Raw genomic sequence first — 26,944 nt, 5'->3', positions numbered from 1 at the left:
GTGGACCCATTTGGATACGAATATGGGTCGTGGACCCATTTTGAGAGTGGATATGGGTTGTGGACCCATTTGGAAGTGGGTATGGGTCGTGGACCCATTTGAGAGTGGGTATGGGTCGTGGACCCATTTGGATACGAATATGGGTCGTGGACCCATTTTGAGAGTGGATATGGGTTGTGGACCCATTTGGATATGGACATGGGTGAGTTTGATAGTGGGTCATGTTGGGTTGAAATCAATTTCGATAGGTAGAGTGTAAGCGAGCTCTGTTTTGATCAAATACAAACTTGAGTGGTAGGCCCTAAGTTTAACGATAAAAACGATGTATTTAATCATTTTCAAGCCTTAAAAATCAAAAGAAAAAAAAATCCAAGAGAAAAGTTATCAAGACTGATGTCACGGACGAAATGAGCAAAAAAAAAATTTTTTTTTTTTTTTTTTTTTTTTTGGGTCCGTTTTTAATGAACGGACCGAAATACTTTTGTACTAGTCCGCTCTTTAAAAACGGACCAGAACCTTAATTTTCGTCGATTTTTTTTTTTTTTTTTTTATGATGCAAAGCATGAGCAAAGATTTCCCCCTTTACCTAGGGGGACATGTAAAGAAATAAAATAAATAAAAACAAGCCTAAAACCTATACAACTTGCCTTCGTGGGCTAAAAAAAAATACAAAGTCATCTCCTTGGATTGGAAAAATTACAATAATGAGAGGGTTGATAACTCATTTTTCAAAAATTGTGTCCTAAACCTCTAATCGTATTGAATGCATGCGGCTATAGGTGGCTTCACGGTTACCCATTCTTCAAACCTCAATGCATACCGAAGTACACATGTCTTAAGTTGGTGATTGGGTTGGATGTGTTCGTCCCCGTACCCGAAATAAGCGATCTCGAGTCGTGAAACTATTAAGCATCCGGGTTTAAACTTTTATAAGTAGAGGAGGTTTGTGTAATGGGCTATGCAAGCGTAAGTGCACAAGTGCATTTTAAAAACAAGTATCAACCCCCTTTTACAAGCATTCAACCCACAAAATATTAAAGAACATATTACCACCATTCCCCAAGAATAAGAAGATAAAATATCAAACAAAACACAAACAACAACGATGTTAGAAACATATATTGAAATTTGTTCTTTTTTTTTTGTAAAAATGGCCAAATGGTCATGGTTTGAACCCGCAAATTCCCCAGTGGAGTCGCCAAGTTGTAGACATGAGAAATGTTCACCTTTGAACCTCAATGCTACGTTGTTTGGAGTCGCCACCATTCTTTTTTGTAAATGGGTGTGAATGGGCACCCGAATCGATTCTTTTGAAAACCATTTTTTATGGCATTGTAGTGACTCTCAATCATGGAAAAGGTATGGTCTACCTAAGATCTAAGTAAGGGGATTCGGTTAGAGAATGGGGAAGGTGTTAAGCACCCCATTCTCTCCACCTAAGGTGGTTACCTTTAGATTTGGTCATTTTTGAAAAGGATTAAAATAACAAGTAGAATGCATGAGATGCATGAAGTGGGTGGGTGCATATAGTGTGTATGTACCTCATTGGAAGAGGTTTTGATGTTAGTGTTGACATAAGAGATATCTTATGGAAAAAGACATTCTATGGAGTCAACACACTTTTGCATGAGTTGAAATGTTGGTTTATGATTTTAGAGAAGTTCCATGAAAGGAGTTCTCTTAGATCTATAACCTTAATGCATGCATGTTTAGCTAGAAGCTTAGTATTTTAACCCCATCAAGAGAGTTACACATTTCTTCATCATAGCCAACATGTGTGATGTGTGTGCATAGTGTACATTATGGTGCATGATATGAGAATGGGTTTAAAAGGGCTTCAACCTCCATCCTTTCGACCAAACCGCCTCAAGCATTCCATGCCCAAGGTTGAGGTTCAATCTACTCGGGATGAAGGAGGGTTCTCCATTACATCCTAAGGGTTTCTATAAAAGAAAAGAGAGGATTAGAAGAAGAAGATGCAAGATGAAAGAAAATAACTAAATAACTACTATCCCACCTTGTCCCCTTGGAGGTCTTGAATGAACTTGAGCTTGAAAAGTGAACTTGAGAGTTAAAAGATGTAGTTGAGGGTGAGTTGAGAGAGTTGAAGGTTGAGAGATGAGAGATGAGTAGAGAATTGGGTAGAGTTTTAGGTTGAGAGATGGGGGCTTGAGAGCATGAGTTGTTCTTAGAAAATGAGGGTATTTATAGAGTTTTTGGAGAACTTTTGGGGATAAAGTGGTCCAACCCTAAAAATAAAGAAAATGGACATGAGATTTAGGTTGTTTCTTTTTGGATTTTCTATTTGTATGAGGGTAAAGATGACATTTGTGAAGAAACCCAAAAAGCATGCTTTGATCCTTGGTTTTTTGGTAAATAGAGGTGAGAGAATAAAAGTACTTTTGGGAGGATGAATGGGGGAGTGACATGTGTAAAGGTGGAGTGGTAGGTAAAAAGTAGATCTTGGTTTATTTGTAAATAACTCATAAAGCAAGGGTGGAAGTGTAGTTTTGAAATGGACCAATAGGAAAACAAAAGCACATTTGGGAGGGTAAATAGGAGAATGACATGTGTAAAGGTGAAGTGGTAGGTGAAGAGTAGATCTTGGTTCATTTGTAAATAACAAATAAAGCAATGATGGAAGTATATTTTTCGAATGGACCAATGGGAGAACTCCATGTATGTACTTGAAGATTCCCACCTTTTGAGGGCATAATGGGAAGTTCTCTCACCTTTATGGATTATTACCAAAGACCAAATAACCTTTTTGGTTTGACTAAACTTTTTGAAAAGGGCATTCTTGAGTTTTCACAAAAGAAAGGTTGACTCTCCAATTAGATGATGCATTGGGTGTTGGAGGCTTATGAGGTATCAACATGTGTCATCTTGTGAAGGGGTGAGAGAATGGACTTGGTGTTGGGCTTGGGTATGGACTTGGTGTTGGGTTTGGATATGGACTTGGGTTTGGGCTTAGGATGGACTTGGTTTTGGGTTAGGGATGTGGACTTGGTTTTGGGTTAGGACATGGACTTGGATTTGGGTTTGGGATATGGAATTGGATTTGGGTTTGGGTGATGGGCATAGGTTTAGATGGATTAGGGACAAGGTATGGGCATGCGATGATATGAGATGATGCATGTATGCATGAAAATGATGCAAAATAGCAATGTGGGTCCGTCGAAGAACTTGAGTTCTAAATCGAAATTAATTCGAGAAAATTTGGATTTTCCTATGGGTTCGTGCAAATTGGGGTGTCTACAGGGCTATATTCCGATTCGACACAGAACTATTGTCAGATTTCCACGACTACGGATGAATACTATTCTGATGATTCAAAAGAACAGGCCAACAGCCGGGAAGGATAGGAATCATGTGATGTGCCTTCATCTGGAACTACTGGAATAGGGGTGGTCAACCACCCAGTGAGCCATAACTAACAGACAGGTGGGCAAGCTCTATGCAGAAAACCTCGAGTCCTTCTTTGTCCATGCATGTGCTTCTGCCGTACTGCTTTTGGCCTTGCTTCCACCCGGGGACCTATATCTGGGCAAGGATCTGAAAGAGATGCTGGTGCTACCGTCGATATGGCCCTAATAAAGGCAAGAGTATGAACCGACCTTAGTAAAGAAAATATTGTGTAAGAGACTCAATCTGATCTACGACCACCCTCGCTCTCCTATCTAACAGAGGAATTGAGTGGTTCGTCTCCTTGTTATGACTGGGCCTTCCCCCTTCCTGTGAGTCTGCCTCTTTATTTTCATCGTGGTACTACTAATCACTCTTTTCGACACATCATAGGCCTCACCATCAGATGCCGAATAGGAATCCCTTGATCCGAGAAGAAAGGCTTTAGGAACGAAGGGTCAATGTAATATGAGATGACGGAACTACAAGCAAGATTAAAGTGTCTTGTTGGATAAGAAGACCTAAAACACCAGTCAAGGGGTCGGTAACAAAAGGTTAAGTCACATAAATTATCCACTTTGCCGCCGCTGACATGACCATCTCCAAAAGATATGCCTCAATCTCTGGCAGATCAACTATATATATATATATATATATATATATATGGGGACGGTTCAACGGCCCTAAAGTTTTCCAAGTTTGGTGCCAAACATTTTTCAAAATATGGGTTAGAAGTTTTGGAATGAGCTGATTTTTTGTAAGGATGATCTCTATGATGAGGAGATCATCCTCACCAAAAATCAGCATATTCCAAAACTTCTAACCCCATCAAAAGTGATTTACAAAAATTGGACGGTCCACGATTCTTCAACTTGAAAACTAGGGTTAGAAGTTTCAAAATGAGCTGATTTTTTGTGAGGATGATCTCTTCATCGTAGAGATCATCCTCACAAAAATTCAGCCTATTCCAAAACTTCTAACCCCATCAAAAGTGATTTACAAAAAATGTTTGGCACAAAACTTGGCAAACTTTAGGGCTGCCAAACCGCTCCCTATATATCTATATATTAGGTCCCGTTCCCCACCCTAATCTTTACCCTACGCTTTACTAAACATGTCTTGTCCTACATAGGTTAGAAGTTTTGGAATAGGCTGATTTTTGGTGAGGATGATCTCTATGATGAGGAGATCATCCTCACCAAAAATCAACCCATTTCAAAACTTCTAACCCCATAAAAAATGGTTTACAAAAAATGGACGGTCCACCATTTTTCAACTTGTAAACATGGGGTTAGAAATTTCGGAATGGGCTGATTTTTGTCGAGGATGATTTTCTAATCGTAGAGATCATCCTCACCAAAAATCAGCCCATTCCAAAACTTCTAACCCATGTAGGACAAAACACGTTTAATAAAGCGTAGGTAAAGTGTAGGGTGTTGAACATTTCCCTATATATATGTTTTTTAATTAACTCAAAATATATGTAGCAAGAAATAAATTAAAAAATACATTAAAACTAAATTAAAATATATAAATAATATGAAAATCTTTATGAATAGCCTTGGGTTGAGCCGGGTTGCCCGAGCACAACTCGAATTAACTTCTCCAACCAGGTCTCAAGTGTTAATGGTAATTCCAAATTTTGGAATTCACTCTCATAAATGCTTCCCAATGCAAGTGCCCTATGGATTCTTAAAAAATAGAAATATGCTAAAATTAATGTTATTGTAACATTATTTATCTCAAAACTTACTAGAGTGTCTATTGTGTTATAAAAAGTGTATTTTGGATTATTATTTCTACGAAATTGACATACTACATAGATATATATCATTTGGGATTATATATTCCAAGTTGTCATCCAAAGCATATCAATTGCATTAGCAAGTGTCAAATATGACATTTTCACTTTAATGTTTCAAAAAAATGGAATTGAAAGAGGCAAAATATAGCATTGCTAGATTCTCTCATGTTCTACCTAACTCAGCATAGGCTCGCCCGTCAATAGGGTCAATCGGGTTGTACCTGGGACAACCCACCCTAGTTAAATGACGCTCAATCAAGGCCGGCTCAAACCCACCCATTGACACATTAGTATGGCAAATTCCACCGACCCGCATGCACTTTTACAGTTGGTTATCCCTGGAAAACCCAGTAAAAGTTGAATCAAGGCATAAGCACCATCTATACATTGTTACACTGGGAAACCAGCATTTTTAAGGCATAAGAAGCAACCCCAACCCCAACCCCAATCCCAATCCAGAAGCATCTCTACAGCAATTTGAATTTGCATAACAAAGTTACAAACAGATGCGGCTCGGCTCTTGGTTGAGGCTTCGACTAGTGAAGGGCATGGGGTGGTAAGCATAAATGGACCATGAGAGGTTTTAGGCCCAACTCTTGATTTGTATGACTCACCGCATCCTCCCTCGGCTTGGACATTTACACCTTTCTCATCTTTAGTATATCTGAAGCAACAGTATGCGGGAAAAAAAAAATTGGCTAAATCACATCTTCAGCAATTTTGGACTACTCAATTATTTGGGTTACAATCCCTACTGCAACAGTTCTCCCAGATGCTCGTAAGAACACCCTTCCAAGAACTCGGCAATGAGAGAATTCTTCCACACAAACAGCTCCATCCAGAATCACCTGCAATTAGACAAACATAAATATAAAAATGATGCTAACTGTCCCTACTGCACCTTCACATAGATATGCTGAAATAGAACCAGCACAATAAAATAGAAACCAGTTTTAGAGAAAACAGATTCCATTCTCCACTTTTCTTTTTCTTTTTCTCTTTATAAGTTTTTTGTGGGCGAGCAAGTTGTGTGATTTTACTTGGTAGTAGAGAGCTGCTATTAGCACTCCAACTTTTACTTATGACACCCCCAATTTCTTAAATTATTGTTATTATTTTTTTTTTCTTTTTATGACGGAGTTTCCAAACCTGTAGGCCTGACGTAAGGGCGAGGCAATTGGCCTCTTAGAGCACCGTATCTTGCCCAAATCCCTCGGGTACATGCAAAAGCCCACAAGCCACAAATACCAGGTAAGCCGGGATTAATCCCTGAACGAGGGAGCTTGAACTCAAGACCTCTCCCTTTTGGAGGGAGGCCCCGACCACTGCACCCAACACTCGTTGGTTAATTTCTTAAATTATTTCACCCTAATTATAGATTAAAACATACCATTCAAGCATTATAAAAGTTTGGTTCAAGTTATTACCAGTGTTTTCAGAGGCACTTGAGACGTAAGCCTCGAGGCGCACCAAAAGGGTGTTGAGACATTGGGGTGAGGCGACCAAACATCTAAGGTGTGGTTGAGGTGTACACCTCAACTGAGGCGTCACTGTGGCGCACGTATTTTTAAGGAAAAAAGAGTTTCTATTGGCACCCCAACTTTTACTTATTCTCAGCCATTGACTTTCTATGTTTGTTTCTTTAATTGGGGTGTGATAAGTAAAAGTGTGGGTGCCAATAGCAGCTCTCTAGAAATATCAATGAATTATGTTGGTCTTACCTCTATCAATGCACTCTGCTTGGCTGTAAGACAACGGGGTGCTTTTTTCGAGACCTTGCCAGTTTTCTGATCAAGCAACGACAATATCCTTACCACTCTAGCTGCCTCTTTGGCATGGTGTATATGAAATTCCACCTGCATACTAGCATTATTTCATCCAGCCCAGAAATGGAAATATTTCTTGCAAATATTTTGACATGAGTGGACGTACAACTCTAACTACATATTTAGAACACATTGCCTAACTGGAAAAAAAACACCCACACACACCGCATTCACTACATGATTGCATAAACATGAACATGCTCAAGCCACATCTTATTTCTAAACTCTTATTTAAATCTGATTCTCAATCACAAAAATAAGATTACGAATGTCTAGTAAACTAACTTTAAAATAGTTCTTGGAAAATGTAGATCATTTTTTCTACATTTAGTGCAATTATACATGTGAATCAAATTTAAAGTAAGAAAATTAAAATAAAATAAAAAATTCAATACCAACAAAATGTTATAACAATATAACCTCTCAAAATGCACATAAGAAATCTTTAAAGATGTGCATAAATCCTTTCTAATGCATCATAAATCTGTAGATATATTGCATTTACACCAATAAAGCCTATTTCCACAAAAATTATATAAAAAAATTACATTCAGAAAGATCATCATTTCCTTGCAATGCTGAAAACACACTAATTCCCAGCTATTGTCGCATAAAAACAATTTTAAACACACTAATCCCTAGCTATTGTTGCATAAAAACAATTTGAAAGGTCATAGGTTCTATTTATAGTTACTTGAAGAATCAAAATTTGAAAAATAACAGGTGATTTGATTAACATCCTAAGCTAAAGTGTCAAATTTGTAACATTTAGTTGAAATTCATTGTTCACGGTCAAAATGAAGCATGATTTCATGAACGTATAAAAAACAAATGTAGAGATCCTTTTTGTAGTCTATGAAAATGGAAATATTCTATGAAATATTAGTATAACACATGGCCTTAGGTATAATTGGATAGAGGAATTTGCCATGTTGACGGAAATATTTGGGATAAGGCTTGGATGATGATGATGATTCCTCCAAATGATTGCAATTTTATTTTATTTTAATTTGTAAAAACAAATGAATGATGATAGATATTGACCTGAGAGCCAATTAGGATGGGCATCGCGACATCCAACATGACAATCTTCAACTCTAGACGGGTAGCGACCGCAACAGGGAAATCTGGGTGACATAGCACTCCCCCAGACTTCACACGAGTTCCATCAATGCCTTGCAAACTGACAGCCACATTATCACCAGCTCTTGCAATAGTGCAAGCTTGAGAGTCACGTTCTAAGGAACGCACCGTTGCTAAATCTCCTGATGGCATTACCAAAACCTACAATAATCGCATATTTACAATGTTACTAGTAGGAAACTAACCAAGGTTTTAAAATTTCGATTGGTTCATATTTCAATTACCTTAAAAATAGAAATATTCCGTAAATGTCAAAATAATGTAGAAAAACAGATTTTATGTAATTACTGTAGAATTTATCGATAACATAGAAAATATGCTTCAAAATTCTATGAAAATAATGACAAAAGCTTAAGTCGAGTGGTTCCTCAAACCCATAGGGAACCGTAACATAGAAATGCTCATTTTTTGTTCCATAAAAGTCATTCAGCATAACCATATTCATTGGTAGCTATAGCTGTTTGTAATGTTGAGATTTGGGTAAGAGGTATGACGGGAAATGGGAGCCCGCTCCATAAGCACACTCATAATAATTAACAAGCATTTGGAGTTATAAAAAATAAAAATAAAAAACTTATAAATATTGTTGGTACACATTTACACAACTATTTGAAACTTGAATTAGTCAAGAACAACACAATTGAATATTTCTAATCATTACACATAAGTATATGACATCAAAAGTAGCTTTCTTTTCTTTTTTTTTTCTTTTTTCTTTTTTCTTTTGATAAGTAGAAGTTTTATAAGAAAAAGAGGTCAAGATGACCAACAACCAAGCAAAACAAAAGCCAAGCAAAGCCCCTACACCAAATTGATATGATACACCCGATCCCATCTACAAATGAAATCCTCAAAAATACCGCTCTAAAGTCCTTGAGAAGTTACACCAAAAGAACAATAACCTATAATTGAGGTAATGATATCCAGCACCTAATGCTCCTTTCCCTCAAAGACCTGACGATTCTCTATAACCAAATACTCCAATGTTAATGCAAATAATGCTTTTATTTGAGTGCATGGAGGATAAGGGTGAGGTGGATCTGACACCCAATTTCCATATTCGCACCCTTTCTCAAAGAGAGACCAAATACTAGAAACGGGTCGTGAAATTTTGTACACCGAGCAACAAACAAAATCCCTTTCATCAAATATAATAATTATTCGGTTAAAGTCCTTACAATAATTTCTTCATTATAGACCATTCCAACTTGCAATTTACAACTCTAAATGGAACGATAGGGGTCTTCTATTCCAGTTCACTAACATTCGTCTCTTCTTCATCTACTGACATAGAATATCAATAAGCAAAGAAGCTAAGCAAGGAAAAATATATACTATATAAAAAATTCAAAAGAATGAGACTGTCAAACCAATCGCATAAAAACAAATCATGTATAAAGGTGCCCTTTGTGGTAGCGTTATTAATAACCTTTATCTGTGTTTGCATCTTTTATCTTTCCTTATTACTACTTTTACACCCGAGCCAAACCTCTTACTGTCCTAGTTCAGAGAGATACATCACTAGGTCATCCCCGTCTTGGTAATTACCTCCCTAGTAGGGATTTATACCAGCCTATTACTTGTGAAATCCTGACTCAACCTCTCTTGAATCCATCCCCCAAAGGGTTCTTTCTCAGGGTATATTGTTAGCCAATGGGCCACTTATCTTGAGAGTCAGCATTTCTACCTCCCAGAATGGTCCTCATCGAATATCTTACCTTTCCACTTTCTTAATCTTAATATCCTTAGGTTCATTTCGTTCCCGCACTTTTACTAGTGGTTATTCTTTTCTTTCTAATATTACAAATCGTTTCGGGTGATAACCTAAGTATCGAAATATCATCATAGATCATACTTTCAATGGTTAATCCATGCACTTAACACACGTATTTTCAAAGCAAGCAAGATATAATCACTCAATTACCATGCCACACATAACACATCAAATATAAGGTTATATTCAAGCAAATAGAGAGTAATAACCATTACTATCTCTTACTTTCCATTATCCCTATCCATGAGACCAATTAGCTTTAACAAATAAGATGTATCATCTTCCCATGGTGTGGTTATGCATGTAACATACCGCAAGAGGATGGCATCGACCATGCTAGGTGAACCACAAGAGAAAACCAATTACTCTATAGTGTGTCTCAACATGTAACGTAGCTCAAGAGTATGGCATCGACCGTGTGAGACTAACCACAAAAGGAAAAGCACGCTATTCTTCCATAGTCGTTGGTCCATCATGCATGCGATAGCAAACTTTAATCACATTTGCAACACTTTTATATGGTTCGCACGGCTTCAACAAATAAGGTGATGCAGGACGATGAAGGGAGATAAAAAAACAATGGGGGTTTTACAGAATTTGATTTATAAAATGGATTGAGTGGGGTTTATGGAGGTTCAAAACAGAAATTTAATAGAGAAAGTGGGAAAGATGTTGTGAAAAAAAAAAGTAAATGCCTACCTCGATAGAGAAAACAAATGTTACTTTGGCCTCACTCCAAAATGGCCTCACCACACCATTAATGGGAATATCATAGCTCCAATCTCAATTTTATTCATCATTAAAGAAAATTACAACAAGAAACAAGTATTTATAATGTTCTCTAAACCCTAAATCTAATCTCAACCATCCAACTAAAATAATGAGATCTAATGGTTGTAAATAAAACTTAAACCTAAATAAAACAAAAGCAGAAATATCATATACATCCCAATCTCGTAACTTTATTTCCCATGAATTTTCAGCTTATGAAAACTCATTATAAAGTTATCAAATTGCCCCTAACACCAATACTAACATCATAATCTAATAAAACATCAAGATAAGCCCAAAATATATAAAATTAAAACCTTGAAATAGAAAACTAAATAAAAACTAAAATCTACTCTACAATATTTGATGTCGCCATCATTCTCTTCGGCTATGAAGATTTCGCCATTGGCAAAATAAAATTGTTGTAATTTTCCAGCAAATGAAGTCTTTGTAGTCTATGTGCAATATGATCCTGGCTAGTTTCTCAATCAATACAACCTCCACGCTCCAATATATATCATCAAACCAAGTAAAAATTCATTGAACTCTTATTTTCTGGCAAGAACTGAAGTTCGCACTCTAAAATGCTCCATGTATAATATAACTCATTGGTTTATCTCAAATATCATCTACTTCTTCTTTTATGTGGGACATCTGTGTAAGCGATAAATGATGTGGTGATTCAATGATTTTCTTTGCCAATTATTCAAATTTTCCAGATATCGATTCTTCTTCAAAATCCAATAATGATGCCTCACATTCATCAATCTCACTTTCGCTTAAATCAGGCTCGTAGATTTTTTCATTACTCGCCTTAAGTTTAGGTGCATGGACTTTCATCACATTTGTTTCATTATCCCTATTTGAGCACACTCTGATTTAAAGTGTCCAAAATGATTGCACTTGGAGCACAAGTTTTGTTGTTTAAACTCATATCATGGATCACTTGATTACTTGTGCTCTTCGCTTTCAATATGGTGACGAACAATGAAAAAATATGCCCAAGAGTTGCATGTTCAACGTAGTTCTGATAATATATTTTTCAGCTCCTCTGATAACATATTTCTCGATAGAAAAAACAAATGATACCTTGGACTCAATTCAAAATGGTCTCAAATCATACCATTAATGGGAATATCATAGCTCCCATCTCAATTTTTTTTTTTTTTTTTTGTTGCTTTTTGTGGGTATCTCACCCTTGGGGTGAGACTAATCCCTCGATCACACGCACCACCCCTTCAAGGAGTCTCTCCTCACCTTGTCTTGTAAAGACAACTGACCAACCTCCTCCTTCCTACTTAGCTGCTCTATTTCAAACAACAGTTTTTTTTCTTTTGGACCACTACTCTCCCAAACACTACCTTATTCTCCTCCTAGAGAAAATTACCTATAAGCCCAAAATTCTAAAAATTTACTCAAAGGCTTGCCAAAAATGTGGTTTTAATGATCATGACCTAAGGTAACTACAATACTACCTCATCCAACGAGGTCAACAATGAAATATCCACTAAAAGTTAAACAAATAATTACATAATTTTGGTTATGGCTGGCAATGATTCAATTTTTAACCGGAATCCGATCTGAAAAAGTCGGATTTGGATACAAGATTTGAGCTTTCAGATCATAATATTAAAAACTAACAAAATCTCAGGTCAATTTCGGAGTAGTCTCAAACCAATCCAATTTCTTTATACATAAGTGGTGTAACCGGTAGCCCATTACCCACTCATTCGATCTCTTAATTTTTTTTCCTCCACAACTCATCTTCCTCAATAGAACCATCCCAAACCCTAGGCTCCCCAACACCCATATTCAACCTTGCAAGGCCATGGCTCACGACGACAATGAGTGCTTGATAGGCGATGAGGAGGGCTCAAGCAACAGAGATGGTTGGACATTGAGGGCTTCACATCTCTCTCTATCTCTATCTCCAAGTACGCCTCTCTCTCTCTATCTTTCTTCAATTGTAGAGTGTAGATCTGTATCTCCATAGACGATCTCTTAATTCTTTTTTAGCCTAAACTCCATCGTCCTCAACAAGGGTTTTATTCCCAAAACCCATCTCTTTGTTTGTTTTTTTTCTCTCAAACCCTAACTGTAGGTGTTATTTTCACAAAAAAAACTATTGGATCGGATTAGGATTGATGAAATTTTAACGAGATCGGATTGGATATGGATTGTAGGTTGAAAATTTCGGATCGGTAGCAAATTGGTACTGATCCGGTACCGAACCAATCCTTTGACAGCCCTAATTCCGTTCTTACTGAAATATTAAATAAGATATTATTATTATTATTATTATTATTAATGAAGAGGTTCAAAGTTGGATAGTAACTATGTGGATTTGAACTTCAAATTTGGAGATATGTGGTGGTTACCCAATTTTTCTATTTATATATCCATTACTATTATTTAAAAAATTCCATGTATGGAGGCCTAAGTCTTAATGCCATGAGGAGCTAAAAAAGCCAAGCGCCTCATCTCACTCGGCATCTAAAAACAATGCTCCTGACACCTACCAATTTATTTTTCAAATCTCTATCTACTACTATATGTGCATTTTTTTTCCAAATTTTCACTGTGTACCAGAGTTTGTAGGTAAAGGTCATGGAGGTGGCAATAGAGATCACTGGAAGTCCGACCTTGTGTCCCACATCCCATATTGTGTAAGAGGCCGAAGCATTAGTACACCAAAGCAATCAGCTTGTGGACCACTACAGGTGGGAAATTACATATTTTATCAAGTTAGATACAATCTCAATCATTAAACCAATAACTAAATCGTGACTAGCTTTAGAGTTAATCATAGGAAAAATCCATAAATAATTAAGATGTACCAAGTCATACAAGTTTTGGGACAAGTTCAATCCAGATATTGATATTTTGGGACAAGGCTTTGATGATGATGTCCTGTCACTTGTATGGGATGCAGAACACCAGCATTGAACCTGTCACAGATACAAATTCCATGCACATTTTGGTGACACGAAACAGATCCATGAGCATTCAGGGAATTTTATATGTATAAATCACCATATTCCCCTGCACATTTTGATGATTCATTGGATTTTTTTTCTAGAAAACAGAAAGTCGATTACTTACGGAAAACAACCATAATCAAGATGATTCAAGAAAGGCTCAAGATAACCCAGGTTTGGTCTAAGAACATATGCTGGAAAAACTAAAAACTTTATCCAGAAATCAAGCTAACAGAAGACATTGCTTTAGTTAGAACTGAATGGAGTAACGGGATAAGCTTCAATGATGATCCAAGAATCAAGTAAAACAATATTTTTAAAACCACATTCTAATGCCTTAATAGACTTTCGCTCAGAAAATTATCAAATAGCACCCTTGTAAATAGTGCCTCTTTGTCAACTATCAAGGTGGCCATACTATCATTTACTCAAAGACAATCACGAGGTCAATCGAGGTGTACCTTTAAACCACATCGAAGAGCTCCAGTCTCCAATTTACCGCTGGCAGCCACTTGTCCAAAGGAATGTGATTTGATGACATCACAAATGGGCATAAGTAATGGCTTCGAGATATCCCTTATCGGAGGTTGCAACGAATCTATGGCATCCAATAGATATGGACCTTGATACCTGCAATTCATCATTCTTAGTCAAAATTTCATAGTAGTCTAGACAAAAACTGTTTTTCCAAACAGAAAATAATAGTGATGAGTTGTTACGTCTGACAAATAACAAAGGACAAATATTCTTCCTTTCAAAAATAATCTGCAGTTGAACAAGTCATCTCGATATGTCACAAAGACGCATCAACTAGAGCATCAAGTGATCATCACTGAGCAAAGTGAAACAAAGCGTGGCAAGGATGAATGAGCATCAAGTAAGAGTTTGACTATTTTTATTATGAGCTGACCCAAATTTTTTGGTATAAGGCTTTGTCTTGGTTTTGTCTCTGTATTTCTTGGTTTGTCTCGTTATGTACCGGTCAAGAAAGTGACAAGGTCTTGAGACGTCTAAAAGTATGGTCCCATCTATCCCTTCTTTCCCGATGTTACCAACGTAATTTTCCCACAAAAGAAGTTATTGCACTTTGAAAATACCCATCTAGAAAACATACAAAATCTAGAAGTATATGCACAAAGAACATGATGCAAGGCTGTGAAAAATAAACTAATATGAGAAAATTGAGATCAAATAACAATTACAAAGAGCAAATGAAATTATAAACTAAGGTTAGTCTACGACTACTTAGGAAGTCTTCAAGGCAATTAAAAGACACCTCAAGACAAAATCATTATCCCACAATACTAAACATTAGACTTCGAAAGATGTTCCCAATGGAAGGCTGTACTTCCACTAGCTTAGGTTTTCAAATCAACAAAATCAGATTTCTTTCGATCCATTTAAGGATTTTGAGAAAACAGCTAGGCTCGAGTGGTTATCTCCCTCATGAGTCAGGCTGGAAATCAAATGTCATGGGATTTTGGATTCAGGAGAAGCTCTAATGATTGGTTTATTGATTTACTCTAGTCCGGATTTAATTCTCTTTATCTCATAAAAAATACTCTTTATCTCAGGTTAAGCTTTCATGAATCATTCTGGCTTAATTGATTGCATTTCTCATATTCAAATCAACCCTTTTGAGGAAGACAGTCGAGACTGAGGTGTCGCTAAGGGCAGAAAATTCTCAGTTAAATCTCCTTACAAATCATTGATTCCAACTTACACAATTCATTTACCCGATCTAGCCATTTGGTGTCCAAAAGTTCCCTCCAAGACCTTCATGTGGTGAGTTGTTTGAGATAAAATCTCAACATTGGATGACAATATGAAAAGGGGTGTTCCTTTGGCCAATTTTTGTTTCATGTGCAAATCGAGCAGTGAGTCAGTCCATTATCTTCTCACTCATTATCCTTTTGCTTCAGAAGTTTGGAATCACTTTCTATCCCTTTTCACGAAGTTATCTTGTCCATCTTGGGGCTCATTTATTATTGTGTGATGTATGAGGGTCTTGTAGTTTTTTGCTTTGTTTTGCTTCCTCATTCGGTGGTCGCCTTGCCATTTTTCTCCTTCTTTTTAATAAAATGTATACCTATCAAAAGAAAAGACATAGCTCTAGGCATAATTGAATAGATGAATAAGATTTGTTAAGTAGACCCCTGATCTTTGGGATAAGGCTTCAACCATGACGATGGAGTGCATATAAACTGCTATAAATATTGTATTCTTTTAGGCAAAAGCAATTTTATTGTTTAATAATCCATGAGGAATCCCCTTGCAAGATGAATGTTTTTTTTTTTTTTTTTTTTTTGATTGATTAGATGAATGTTGAAATAAAGATTGGAATGAACATAGCAGCTTATGTGGGGAACTAGTTTTTGACAAGACCCACTGCAACATACACAACAGCTCTTTTAACAATCAATATTATCAATGATTCACTTCCTAAGACAAATATCAAAATTATACAGAAATGAATGCCTAAGCCTCAAGAGGAACAACCTCTCAACATGGTCCATAGCTACAACAAAGGCAGGCAAATCCTCCACAATAAAAAAACTTGAGTTCGACATGTTCTTGACCAAGACCATCAGTTTGAATCTAGATCCATATATAAGTAGCTACCACTCAAACACAAATAATTCAACCAAAACCAACAGCTAAAAGGAAAACATGAATAAATTTGCGGATTTAGCAACAACAAAAAAATGTATAATGAGAATACTGGATAGACATACTTATAAATTTAAAATATTATTGTAATCAACACTCAAGAGAAAACTCACCAAGAAGACAAACGAACATCGGACGCAGCTGTCACCAAATTCTGATTTTCCATGGCACTAAAGGGGATCCATGACAAAAGAGAATCCTTGAAACCACAAGATCGGAGAAATGTTCCAAGTTGCAATTTTATTGAATCAAACCTTTCTTTTGAATAGTCCACAACATCCATTTTGTTAACAGCCACGATAACTTGATCAACACCAAAACTTCTAATAAGTAGTGCATGCTCTCTTGTTTGTCCTCCGTTACTGTCCATACCTGCTTCAAAAGAGCCGATCGAGGCATCTATAACAAGAATTGCGGCATCTGCTTGTGTAGCACCAGATATCATGTTTGGGACAAAATCTTTATGGCCTGGTGAGTCAAGGACAACAACATGATATTTCTTTGAGAAGAAGTAAGCAACAGCTACTGTCATGGTTATACCCCTCTCCCTTTCTTCAGCACTCTCATCTAGTGCCCACGCATATGCAAACGATCCCTTTCCCTGTGTTGGGCAATTAACAGCACAAACATCCCCCAAATGACAACTAGACAACTTCGAAGATATAAGGGTTTTGTTAACATGTGCTTAAGCTGCATTTAACACACCTTGGAAATAAGCATCTGAGGATATTTTTGGTAAAAAAAATATTTTGAGGGCATTTTTTGTAGGAAATTCAATTTCCAGGTTGCATTGAATGAAGCTTAATGTGTGGCCTTAGGACACAAGTTAACAAAACCCCAAAAATAAATAGCTCAAACAAAAGGCGTATATGCAGGGATTAGTCCCACTTCCAAAGGGGTTGGGGACAGCCTGTCACATATTTAAAAAAAAAAAAACGATTTAATACCATTAATTTAGCCTCCTTTGCAAATTTGTGCATTTCTTTCTGGGAAATCCGACCCAAAAGATTTAATAGCCTCCCAGACAGTGTTGATTTTCCAGAATCAACATGGCCCACCTATTACAAGGTTTTAAAAGGTTTAGAAAAGTAAATTTATGAACAAAATACTTGAAGAGAAAATTTGATAAGAAGATAATAGCAAATAAATGTGACAAAAAAAATGGTGGTCATACTCAACCTGATAATTAACTTACAATAGCAAGATTTAGTTGAGTCAATGTCCCTTCTTGGTCAGCAAGCATCCATGCTTCTGGCTTGTATTTGGAATTTAATGTGGCTTTTCTAGTATTTATAGAATTCTTCAAGCTTCCAGAGTCAACATCCACATTTACTTTGTTGAAACTACCTGTTAGATCTGACTTGTCTGCATTGACTGAGGAACAATTGCCCTCGTCTTCACTTGGTCGTCCAACTTTTAGCAGTGAAACAGATGAATTATCTAACTTCTTTGTGCTAGGTTGAATTTTAATCTTTCCCTTCTTCACAGGGATGCTTGAGGAAGCTTTAGAAGATGCCAATTGTTCAACATTGTCTACAGATAAAAAGTAAGGTTGAAAACTGAAAAAGGTAAATAATTACAGATTTATCATTTGTTAGAAATGAGCCTTTGGAAACTATTACCATGACAAGAAAAAACAATCTAATCAAAGAAGTTACTAAACAAATATGAATTTCCAAAATATTGAATAGAATGCAAATGAGTACTAACATATGATATTTTCCTATCCAATATATGATTTCCTTTTTCCCGTTTTTTTCTGAGTGCACAGAACCACAGCACTACTAATATTCAGTACAGAAAAATAGGACATCAAATTAAGGGGTAAATGGATGGTGACACTAATTGCATATTATTTATATCTATAGAACTTCTCTTACAGTCTTGAATCAATCTTCATTGAGTTTTTTTAGACATTTTGATTCAATTCTGTTATTGAAGAAACATGAAAGGATCTAGCTATTAGATCATCTGGGACTTCACCATTTGCTCCTTAAAGCTTCAAGTTTCCCCATTTGGACACAAAAATGGTAAATTTCACAACCAGTTGTCTCTCATTCAATTCATAATTCCAGAAATAGAATACATCTTTGCATAACTCTTGCCCACGCTTTCCATAAGCACCACGTCCAGTATTTTAAAAAATTGCATAACATAGTAGGATTATGCAAAATAGAAAGCAAATTGGACAAGATCCATAAGTAAACAAAGTTCGCTTCATATTCTTTGTTCATGGAAAGTAGTCAAAAGGTACATCAGAAAATGAACCTACTAAAAGGCCATGGTTTAACATGCATTAATTGGAACAGGAACAATCCTTAGTGTTGTCAGGACAGGTACCTTTCAAAATGTTCTTGTTATAATGTTTGCCAGAAGAAACCAAATCATCTGGAGAGAGGCTATCAAACTTGAAACGGTCTGTTACATCAAAGTGTTCGTTTTAGAACCTCTATGAGGCAAACAAGATAGACATAGCAAAATGACTTCACAATGGCTTCTTCCATAGCAGAAAAATTATTTTGTAGATATGTATCAGTGGCGTAAAACTGGTAAGTGATTTGAGATTGCAAAAGAAATAATCCTTATTGAAGAAAAATTATTTTGTAGAATGTATCGGTGGCATAAAACTGGTAAATAATTTGCAATGACAAAACATAAAAGAAATAGCCCTCTCTCCCATGATATACCATATGCAGACCTATATTACTATTGTACTTGCAATGAGAAAACATAAAAGCTTTGCAGAAATCAGAATAATCTCCTAGGATATTCCCAATCTTGTGGAAGTTATTGGCGCCTTTGCTTGCAAAATCATCATTTTTCTGATGAAAGATAACATCCATTTTGGGAGCCTGGCGAGGAAATGATGCAAAAAGAGACTTGGCCAATAGGGATGCTCCGAAACCTTGGGACCTGTCATCAACTGCACGAAAGAGCTCCATTCCATAAAGGAACAAAGAACATGATGCAATGGAAATAATACTACACAAAGGCCAACTTACAATACTTGTCGGCCCGACCAGTATCAGATATAATATAACTACTAGATAACAAATCGGAAGAAAGAAAAAAAAAATTCTCAACACCTTAAAGTTGTATACCTGTTTCTGTATTGCCATTGCTGCAAATGTTGGTCACAGGATCCCGAAAAACACCACAGATATCACAAGTAGATGCACTTTTAATATTATCAAATGTGCAAATAGAACATCGCCAAAGCCCAGGCTCGGTAATTGCCTGGTCTATCTTATATTTTTCTCCTGTAGTAGAAAGGGAAATGGAAATAAACAAATATCATGTCTGAACTGCTAATAATCAATGAAGTGGGGGGAAAAACAAGAGAAAGATATTTGCTTACAAATGAAAAGGAGAACAATAATTCTTGTAAATACCACACCTATACTTGTGCAACATACAACTATTGTTCGATACAATTTCCATTTATCAATGTATTTCTTTTTTGATGGAATTGAACCCGTGACCTTATAGTTGTGGCTCCAATTGTTCACACAATCTACATAAACAATCTACATAAATTTTTATAATCAATGATCAAATAATTTAGATTATATGTCTCCCCTTAGCTTACGACATGAAATGTGTTATTTCATGGGAATAATGACTTGGAATATAACATATATATGAGAGAGAGAGAGAGAGAGAGAGATAGTGGCGTTCAGAGGCCCTAAAGAGAGCCAAACAATTTTTTTCAATACATGGGTTAGAAGTTTCGGAATGGGCTGATTTTTTATGAGGATGATCTCTATGATGAGGAGATCGTCCTCACCAAAAATCAGCCCATTCCGAAACTTCTAACCCCATCAAAAGTGGTTTACAAAAATCGGACAGTCCAAGTTTCTTTAACTTCTAACCCCTATTTTGAAAAATGTTTGGCTCTCTTTAGGGCCTCTGAAGTCCAAACACTTCCCATATATGTATACAACTGCTGAAGACTTACACGTACATAAATCAACAAACAAAAAATTGAAATCATTAATCAGAAAAGGTAACAATTAAAAAAGAGAGGAAATTGATTATTTGATTAATTAGCCCTAATTAGGCTTTAAAGGTTACATAATCTAAAATAGATGAAAAGACCAAAAAGGACACTACTACGTATTTTAACACTCCCCCTCAAGTTGGTGCGTGGATATCAACGACGCCCAACTTGGACAAGATACCTTCAAAGGTGATTTTACTAACACCTTTAGTCAGCACATCAGCAAGTTGTTGAGATGTAGGAACAAAGGGAGTACAAATTTGTCCAGAAATAATCTTTTCTCTAATGAAATGACGATCAATTTCGATATGCTTAGTTCTGTCATGCTGAACCGGATTTGCCACTATATTAATAGCTGATTTATTATCACAATATAGTAAAAAAGGGCTGGTACAGGAAGACACAGGTCATCTAATAAAATCTTGAGCCACAACAACTCACACACTCCAAGTGCCATAGCCCTGTATTCTGACTCAGCACTCGACCGAAAAACCACATCCTACTTCTTACTGCGCCAAGTTACCAAGTTACCATCTACTTTGGTACAGTACTCAGAAGTAGAGCGTCTATCAGTCATTGAACCAGTATAATCTACATCTGTCCATGCCTCAACACGAAAATGACTATGATTACTGAATAAAATACCTCGACCAGGACATCCCTTAAGATATCTAAGGATACGATAGACTGCAGTAAGATGAGATGTCCGAGGCGAGTGCATAAACTGACTTACAACGCTAACAGCATACGCAATGTTTGGGCGAGTCATAGACAAATAGATCAATTTTCCCACAAGTCGCTGATACTGCCCAATATCCGACACACACTCCCCCTCAGAATCAGCCAACCTGTGATTCTGCTCAATAGGAGTATCAGCGGGACGAGAACCAAACTGCCCTGAGGCACTGAGTAAATCAAGGACATATTTTTGCTGAGAAATAAATATATCAAGGTCCTTAATCTCAAATTGACGTTCTAAGTAAGTTTTTACCTCAGAAATGCCATGATCATCATCTCCAGTAATAACAATATCATCAACATAAACAATCACAGCGACAGTTTTACCCTGGGAGTGACGTAAGAAAAGGGTGTGATCAACAGAACTCTGATGGAAACCAAATTGATGCATTACCTTAATAAAGCGTTCAGACCATGCGCGAGGAGACTGCTTCAAGCCATAAAGAGAACGGCGAAGACGACAGACATGTGTAGGAGAAGCAGAGGTAAGAAACCCAGGAGGTTGGACCATATAAACCTCTTCCTGAAGATCACCATTGAGAAACACATTCTTGACATCTAACTGGTAGAGAGGCCAGCCTCGTATAGCGGCAATAAAAAGAAGAACGCGAATGGTGGTCATTTTGGCAACCGAAACAAAGGTCTCTTGATAATCAATCCCATAAATTTGAGCATAACCTTTGGCCACCAAACGGGCCTTATACCGAGCAATAGTACCATCCGGATTATGCTTAAGGGTGAAAACCCAGCGACATCCTACAGCTTTCCTTCCAGGTAGGAGAGTAACAAGTTCCCAAGTCTAAGTCTTTTCAAGAGCATTCAACTCATCAATCATAGCGGTTCGCCACTCAGGATGGGAAATAGCATCTGCAACAGTTGTAGGAAGAGAAACAGTGAAAACAGAGGCAAGAAAACTCCAATAGGAGGATGAGAGTGCAGAATCAGATATAAAATTAGAAATAGGATAAGTACAAATACGTTTACCCTTACGAGTGGCAATAGGCCGATCATCACCGGAAAGATAAGGAAGCGGATTTGAAGGCAAGGAGACGAGCTGGTCTGACATAGAAGTGATGGTAGTATCACGTGGACGCCGAGAGTAAACCTGCAGAGGAGGGGGTGACAAACGGACAAGAGGTGAAGATGGAGGAACTGGTAAAGGAAGAGGAAAGGAACCAGGGAGGGGATCATCCAGGGAGTCTAGGGGAAACCACTCAAAGTGAGTGCTAACGAACCCATTATAATATGGGGTATGCTCGAAGAAGGAAATATCTCGAGAAATGAAACGCCGTCGAGAAGGAGGATGGTAACACCGGTAGCCTTTCTGGGTAGAGGAATAACCCAAAAAAATACATTTTATAGCTTTGGGTCAAGTTTAGTACGAGATTGATCAAGAATTTGAACAAAACATACGCACCCAAACACACACGGAAAAAGGGGAAACAGGGGACGATCTTGACGGAGCTGAGAAAGGGGCGTGGCAAACTGAAGAACCCGAGAGGAGGTTCAATTAATAAGATAAACAGCAGTAAGAAATGCATCGACCCAATAAGACTGTGGCACGTTCATACCCATAGAGATGGCACAAGCTAACTCTAGAATATGACGATTTTTTCTCTCTGAACGACCATTCTGTTGAGGGGTCTTAACATTGGACATTTGATGCTCAATGCCAGAATCTAAACAAAGTTATAAAACCTCACTATAGGTGTACTCAGTACCATGATCAGAACGAAAGGTCTTGATGGTACGACCAAACTGGATATGAACCATAGCAAGAAACTGTTTAAAAATCTCAAAAACCTCACTCTTGTGTTTCATAAGATAGACCCAAGTGGTACGACTATGGTAATCAATGAATAAGACAAAATAACGAAAACCAAGAGTGGATGGGACTGGGGAAGGACTCCACACATCAGAATGAACTAAGTCAAATATAGCAGGTGCAGTAGTATTCATACTAACAGGATAAGAAGAACGCACATGTTTAGCTAATTGACAAATTTCACAAGAAAAATCAAGTAAATTGTTATTATAAAATAAAGTAGGGAACATGTGTTTCAAATATCCAAAAGAAATGTGGCCTAAGCGTAAGTGCCAACGCATTAAAAGAACCTTATTAGATTGACTACTACTACTAATCTGGGAAGCAGAATAGGTGCTAGGTAACTCGGGTACGTCCAACAGATACAGTCCATTCACTTCACGTCCAGTGCCAATCGTCCTACTCGACCCCAGATCCTAAAAGACACAATGAGAGGGATAAAAAATTACACTGCAATTCAAATTTTTTGTAATGCTACTAATAGATATAAGATTAGTAGTGAGTTGAGGAACATGCAATGTATTAGTCAAGGATAAAGATGTAACAGGAACATGACCTTGACCAGCTATAGAAGACAAAGAACCATCAGCAAGGCGAACCTTGCAATGACCAGAACAAATATTATAAGTATTAAATAGAGAGGACGTACCAGTCATGTTATCGGAGGCACCAGAATCAATGATCCATGGTGAGGAAATGGTGGAAACACTGTGTGCGAATGCAAAATTACTTGAGTGAGCAAATGTAGAGACCGACTGAGATGAGGTCTCCATCTGATTGAAAATTTTCCTGAACTTGTCAAGCTCAGTCTGGGAAAGAGATACCAAGTCTGATGAGGATGTACTAGCTGAGGGAGGTGTTGAATCAGTAGTCAATTGAGAAACTGCATGAGCTGAAGGTCGTTGAGACTGTTGACGTTGCTGATTCGGACGACCATGAAGTGCATAACATCGAGCCTTCACATGACCCAACTTACCACAATGATCACACTTATGTCGCTGACGGGTAGGCATAGACCCACTAGAGGATTGCGGTGAAGATAGACGAGTAAGCATAGCAGAGTGATCTCCCGCAGAATGAGGTAAGACAGCAGCACGACGACTCTCATCAGCCAAGACATACGAATATGCGGTCTGTAGGGATGGAAAGGGGTCCATACCCAATAAATGAACTCTCGCATACTCAAACACATCCCGGAGACCAGCTAGAAACTGAAAAACCCGATTCTTATCCAGAATCGACGAATATAATGTCTCATCAAGAGGGTCCTTCCAGGCATAGGACGAGGAATAGAAGGTCAGCTCTTCCCACTGAGCACGTAGCTGTGATATATAGGTAGTAACTGAAAAATCTCCTTGTAAAAGACGAGAAATCTCACGTTCCAAGTTGAAAATTCTGATGTTGTTCTGACGTTGCGAGCAAATGCTCTTTGCAGAATCCCATATCTGTTTTGCTGTCGAGGAAAACATAAAACCAGCCGCAATGTGTGGTTGCATAGAAGTGACTAGCCAAGAACGGACCATAGAATCATTAGCAAACCAATGTGAGTAAGAACTATCTGTCTGTGCAGGTTGTTTGTCCGCTCCTGTAAGGTAGACAATCTTCCCTTTTCCACCAATGAGCATTTCAACTGACCGTGCCCAAAGGAAATAATTCGGACCATCTAATTTTACTGTAGTAATTTGTATACCGGGAAAGTCGGTCAGATGAGAAGGAAGACCACTCGATCCATTACTATTACCAGTGATCGAGGAAGAAGATGTCTCAGAGGCCATCAAATAATCCGAGTACTCTGGTTGGATGAGAGTTCAAGTAAGATGATGGCGCGACTCCCTAGAATAAAGTGATCGCAGCACCCTAAAGGTGACAATACACGGTCGAAAAAGAAGTGAAAGCTGATTAAACACTACTGTAGGTTATCCGAACAGTCATTCTCGCAAGTGTAGAAACTAAAGGAGTAATATTGCTGTTAGAACAGCCCCAAAACAACACCGTGTTGTAATCACAGACCTTCGTAGGTCTTTAAAACAACTGTTGTTACCCTTATAAAACTCTTACTGTGATCGAAAACATAAATAACAGCCACCTGCTCTGGTCTCAAGGCTCATAACAGAGGTTATAGTTTCATACCCAACAAAACACACACACACTGGTAAAAAACAGCAGCTTGCTATGATCGCAGGGTTTAACACACACTTACCAGCGTCGTACAAGAGTCGCCTGCTCAAAGGGTATCACCGACTGTGATCACAAGACCTGCACGAAGCTTTCTTGGGTGTCGCAAGACTCACAGACATCTATTGTGGGTGTCGTAAGATCTGAACGAAGCTATCTTGGGTGTCGCAAGACTCACAGACATCTACTGTGAGTGTCGTAAGGCCTAAACGAAGTTGTTATGTGTGTCGCAAGACTCATATACAGCTACTGCTGTGAGTACAGCATCACTGCTGTGAAGAAATCTAAATCGCAGGCTCTAAACAGTCTTAACTCCCTATCGCATGATGCGATTAGGGTGTGTATACACAGAGGACCCCCGTAGGGGTGATAAGAATTGAAAAACGAGAGAGAGAGTGCTGATTTTAGGGAAGAGTTGGTTGCCGGAGTTTGTCGCAGAAGAGGAAGAAGTGGAAGATCGATGGAAGCTCTGATACCAAATTAAAAAAGAGAGGAAATTGATTATTTGATTAATTAGCCCTAATTAGGCTTTAAAGGTTACATAATCTAAAATAAATGAAAAGACCAAAAAGGACACTACTACTTATTTTAACAGTAACTAATGTTGATGGACACATATTTTGAATGGGGGACCAAAAAACTAGAGCTACAAATAAAGATCCTTTTTTGTCAAGTAAAACATATACAAGACAAGGAAGACCTGGACCGTCTCTAGGACAAGAAACCGGCAACATCATAGGTATTTCTTGAAGTATGGGTGAAGATGATGGAACATCTTCTAGTTAATTCTCTCATCCCTTGATCCCTCCAAGAAGTCAAAAATTGAATTGAAAGCTCTTTTTTGAACTTGAATTAATTATCTTCTAAGAGATTGGAAGATAATCATGAGCAAGTACATTGAGGATCCACAAAGCATTAAAACAAGCAGAAAATATTGGAAAAATCCACAAAACAACACTAATAAATAATAACCATAATCCATTAAACTTAACAGAACAAATTGAATTATCAATAGTAATACTGACCATCTCCTCCTTGTACATCTGAATCATCATCATAGTCATAATAATCATCCCAACCGTCGTACTCTGCATCGTAATCAACTCCATAATTCACTTTCCGAGGCATGTTCGTTCCTAGACAAAAAGAAGAGTGGCAAATACATACAACAAATGTTGGTTAATGAATTGTTGGAAAATAATTCAACATCTGCAAAGTTTTAAAAGCATGTTCACAATGATTTACATATCCAATTTTTCAGATCGAATAATCCTTATTATATATACACAACAATAACATAATTGCAATCCATCAATATTCAATATTCAATATACATAGAAAAGTAGAAAACAAAACCCTAACCAAAATGCTCGCTCTTCACTCCAAAGTTGCATATAGAATCTAAGAAATAATTGAAGGTACAACAGAGACATCGAATGACATACCTCCGAAAATGTTAGATGAATAATAAGCAGACGGATGGACGGTCATTCATTGTCCTCCCCTTCATTCACTTTTAAGAAGAGGCTGAAGTTTCCACAGAGACAGACAGACGGAGAAGAAAGAAAAGACAAGATGCCTATTCCACTTTTATTTTAGCGTAATTTAGTAATACCCCCTTAAAAATTGAAGATATTAGAAATACCTGTGATATTAGAAATACCTGCAACATACAGGACAAGATAAGGCCACTACCCCTTGACCTAGGTCGAGCATTACTGACTGACTGTGTCAAATTTTATTTTCGGCCAAGGCCGAGTGGGAATAGGACTGGCAATGGGTCCAATAATATCACTTTACCTGACTTGTCTTATCTGAGACATTTGGGTATGGGT

The 26,944-nt window shown here is 37.4% G+C and overlaps 1 protein-coding gene across 3 annotated transcripts; it reads right to left on the bottom strand.

Annotated features, from left to right (window-relative positions):
* Window positions 1–5,231: 5,231 nt before the first annotated feature.
* LOC147396550 (uncharacterized) lies at window positions 5,232–26,702 on the bottom strand. 3 transcript variants are annotated; one of them, XM_086451355.1, is made up of 12 exons: window positions 26,555–26,702; window positions 26,135–26,245; window positions 19,473–19,631; window positions 19,070–19,294; window positions 18,712–18,789; window positions 17,567–17,904; window positions 17,319–17,429; window positions 16,485–16,972; window positions 14,163–14,331; window positions 8,080–8,319; window positions 6,931–7,065; window positions 5,232–6,057 (listed from the first exon to the last, which is right to left on the bottom strand). In XM_086451355.1, exons 1-12 carry the CDS (start codon window positions 26,598–26,600, stop codon window positions 5,935–5,937), a joined length of 2,223 nt encoding a protein of 740 aa, XP_086307481.1. In that variant the 5' UTR covers window positions 26,601–26,702; the 3' UTR covers window positions 5,232–5,934. The 3 variants fall into 3 exon arrangements, with proteins under 3 accessions (XP_086307481.1, XP_086307482.1, XP_086307483.1); XM_086451356.1 differs by lacking the exon at window positions 19,070–19,294; XM_086451357.1 differs by lacking the exons at window positions 18,712–18,789; window positions 19,070–19,294.
* Window positions 26,703–26,944: the final 242 nt, after the last annotated feature.

This window comes from Akebia trifoliata, chromosome 8, assembly GCF_017979445.1.
Source record: "Akebia trifoliata isolate Shusen 1 chromosome 8, ASM1797944v1, whole genome shotgun sequence".
NCBI lineage: Eukaryota > Viridiplantae > Streptophyta > Magnoliopsida > Ranunculales > Lardizabalaceae > Akebia > Akebia trifoliata.
The sequence above is the reverse complement of the archived record's forward strand: the minus strand, read 5'-3'. Positions and strand labels throughout refer to the sequence as shown.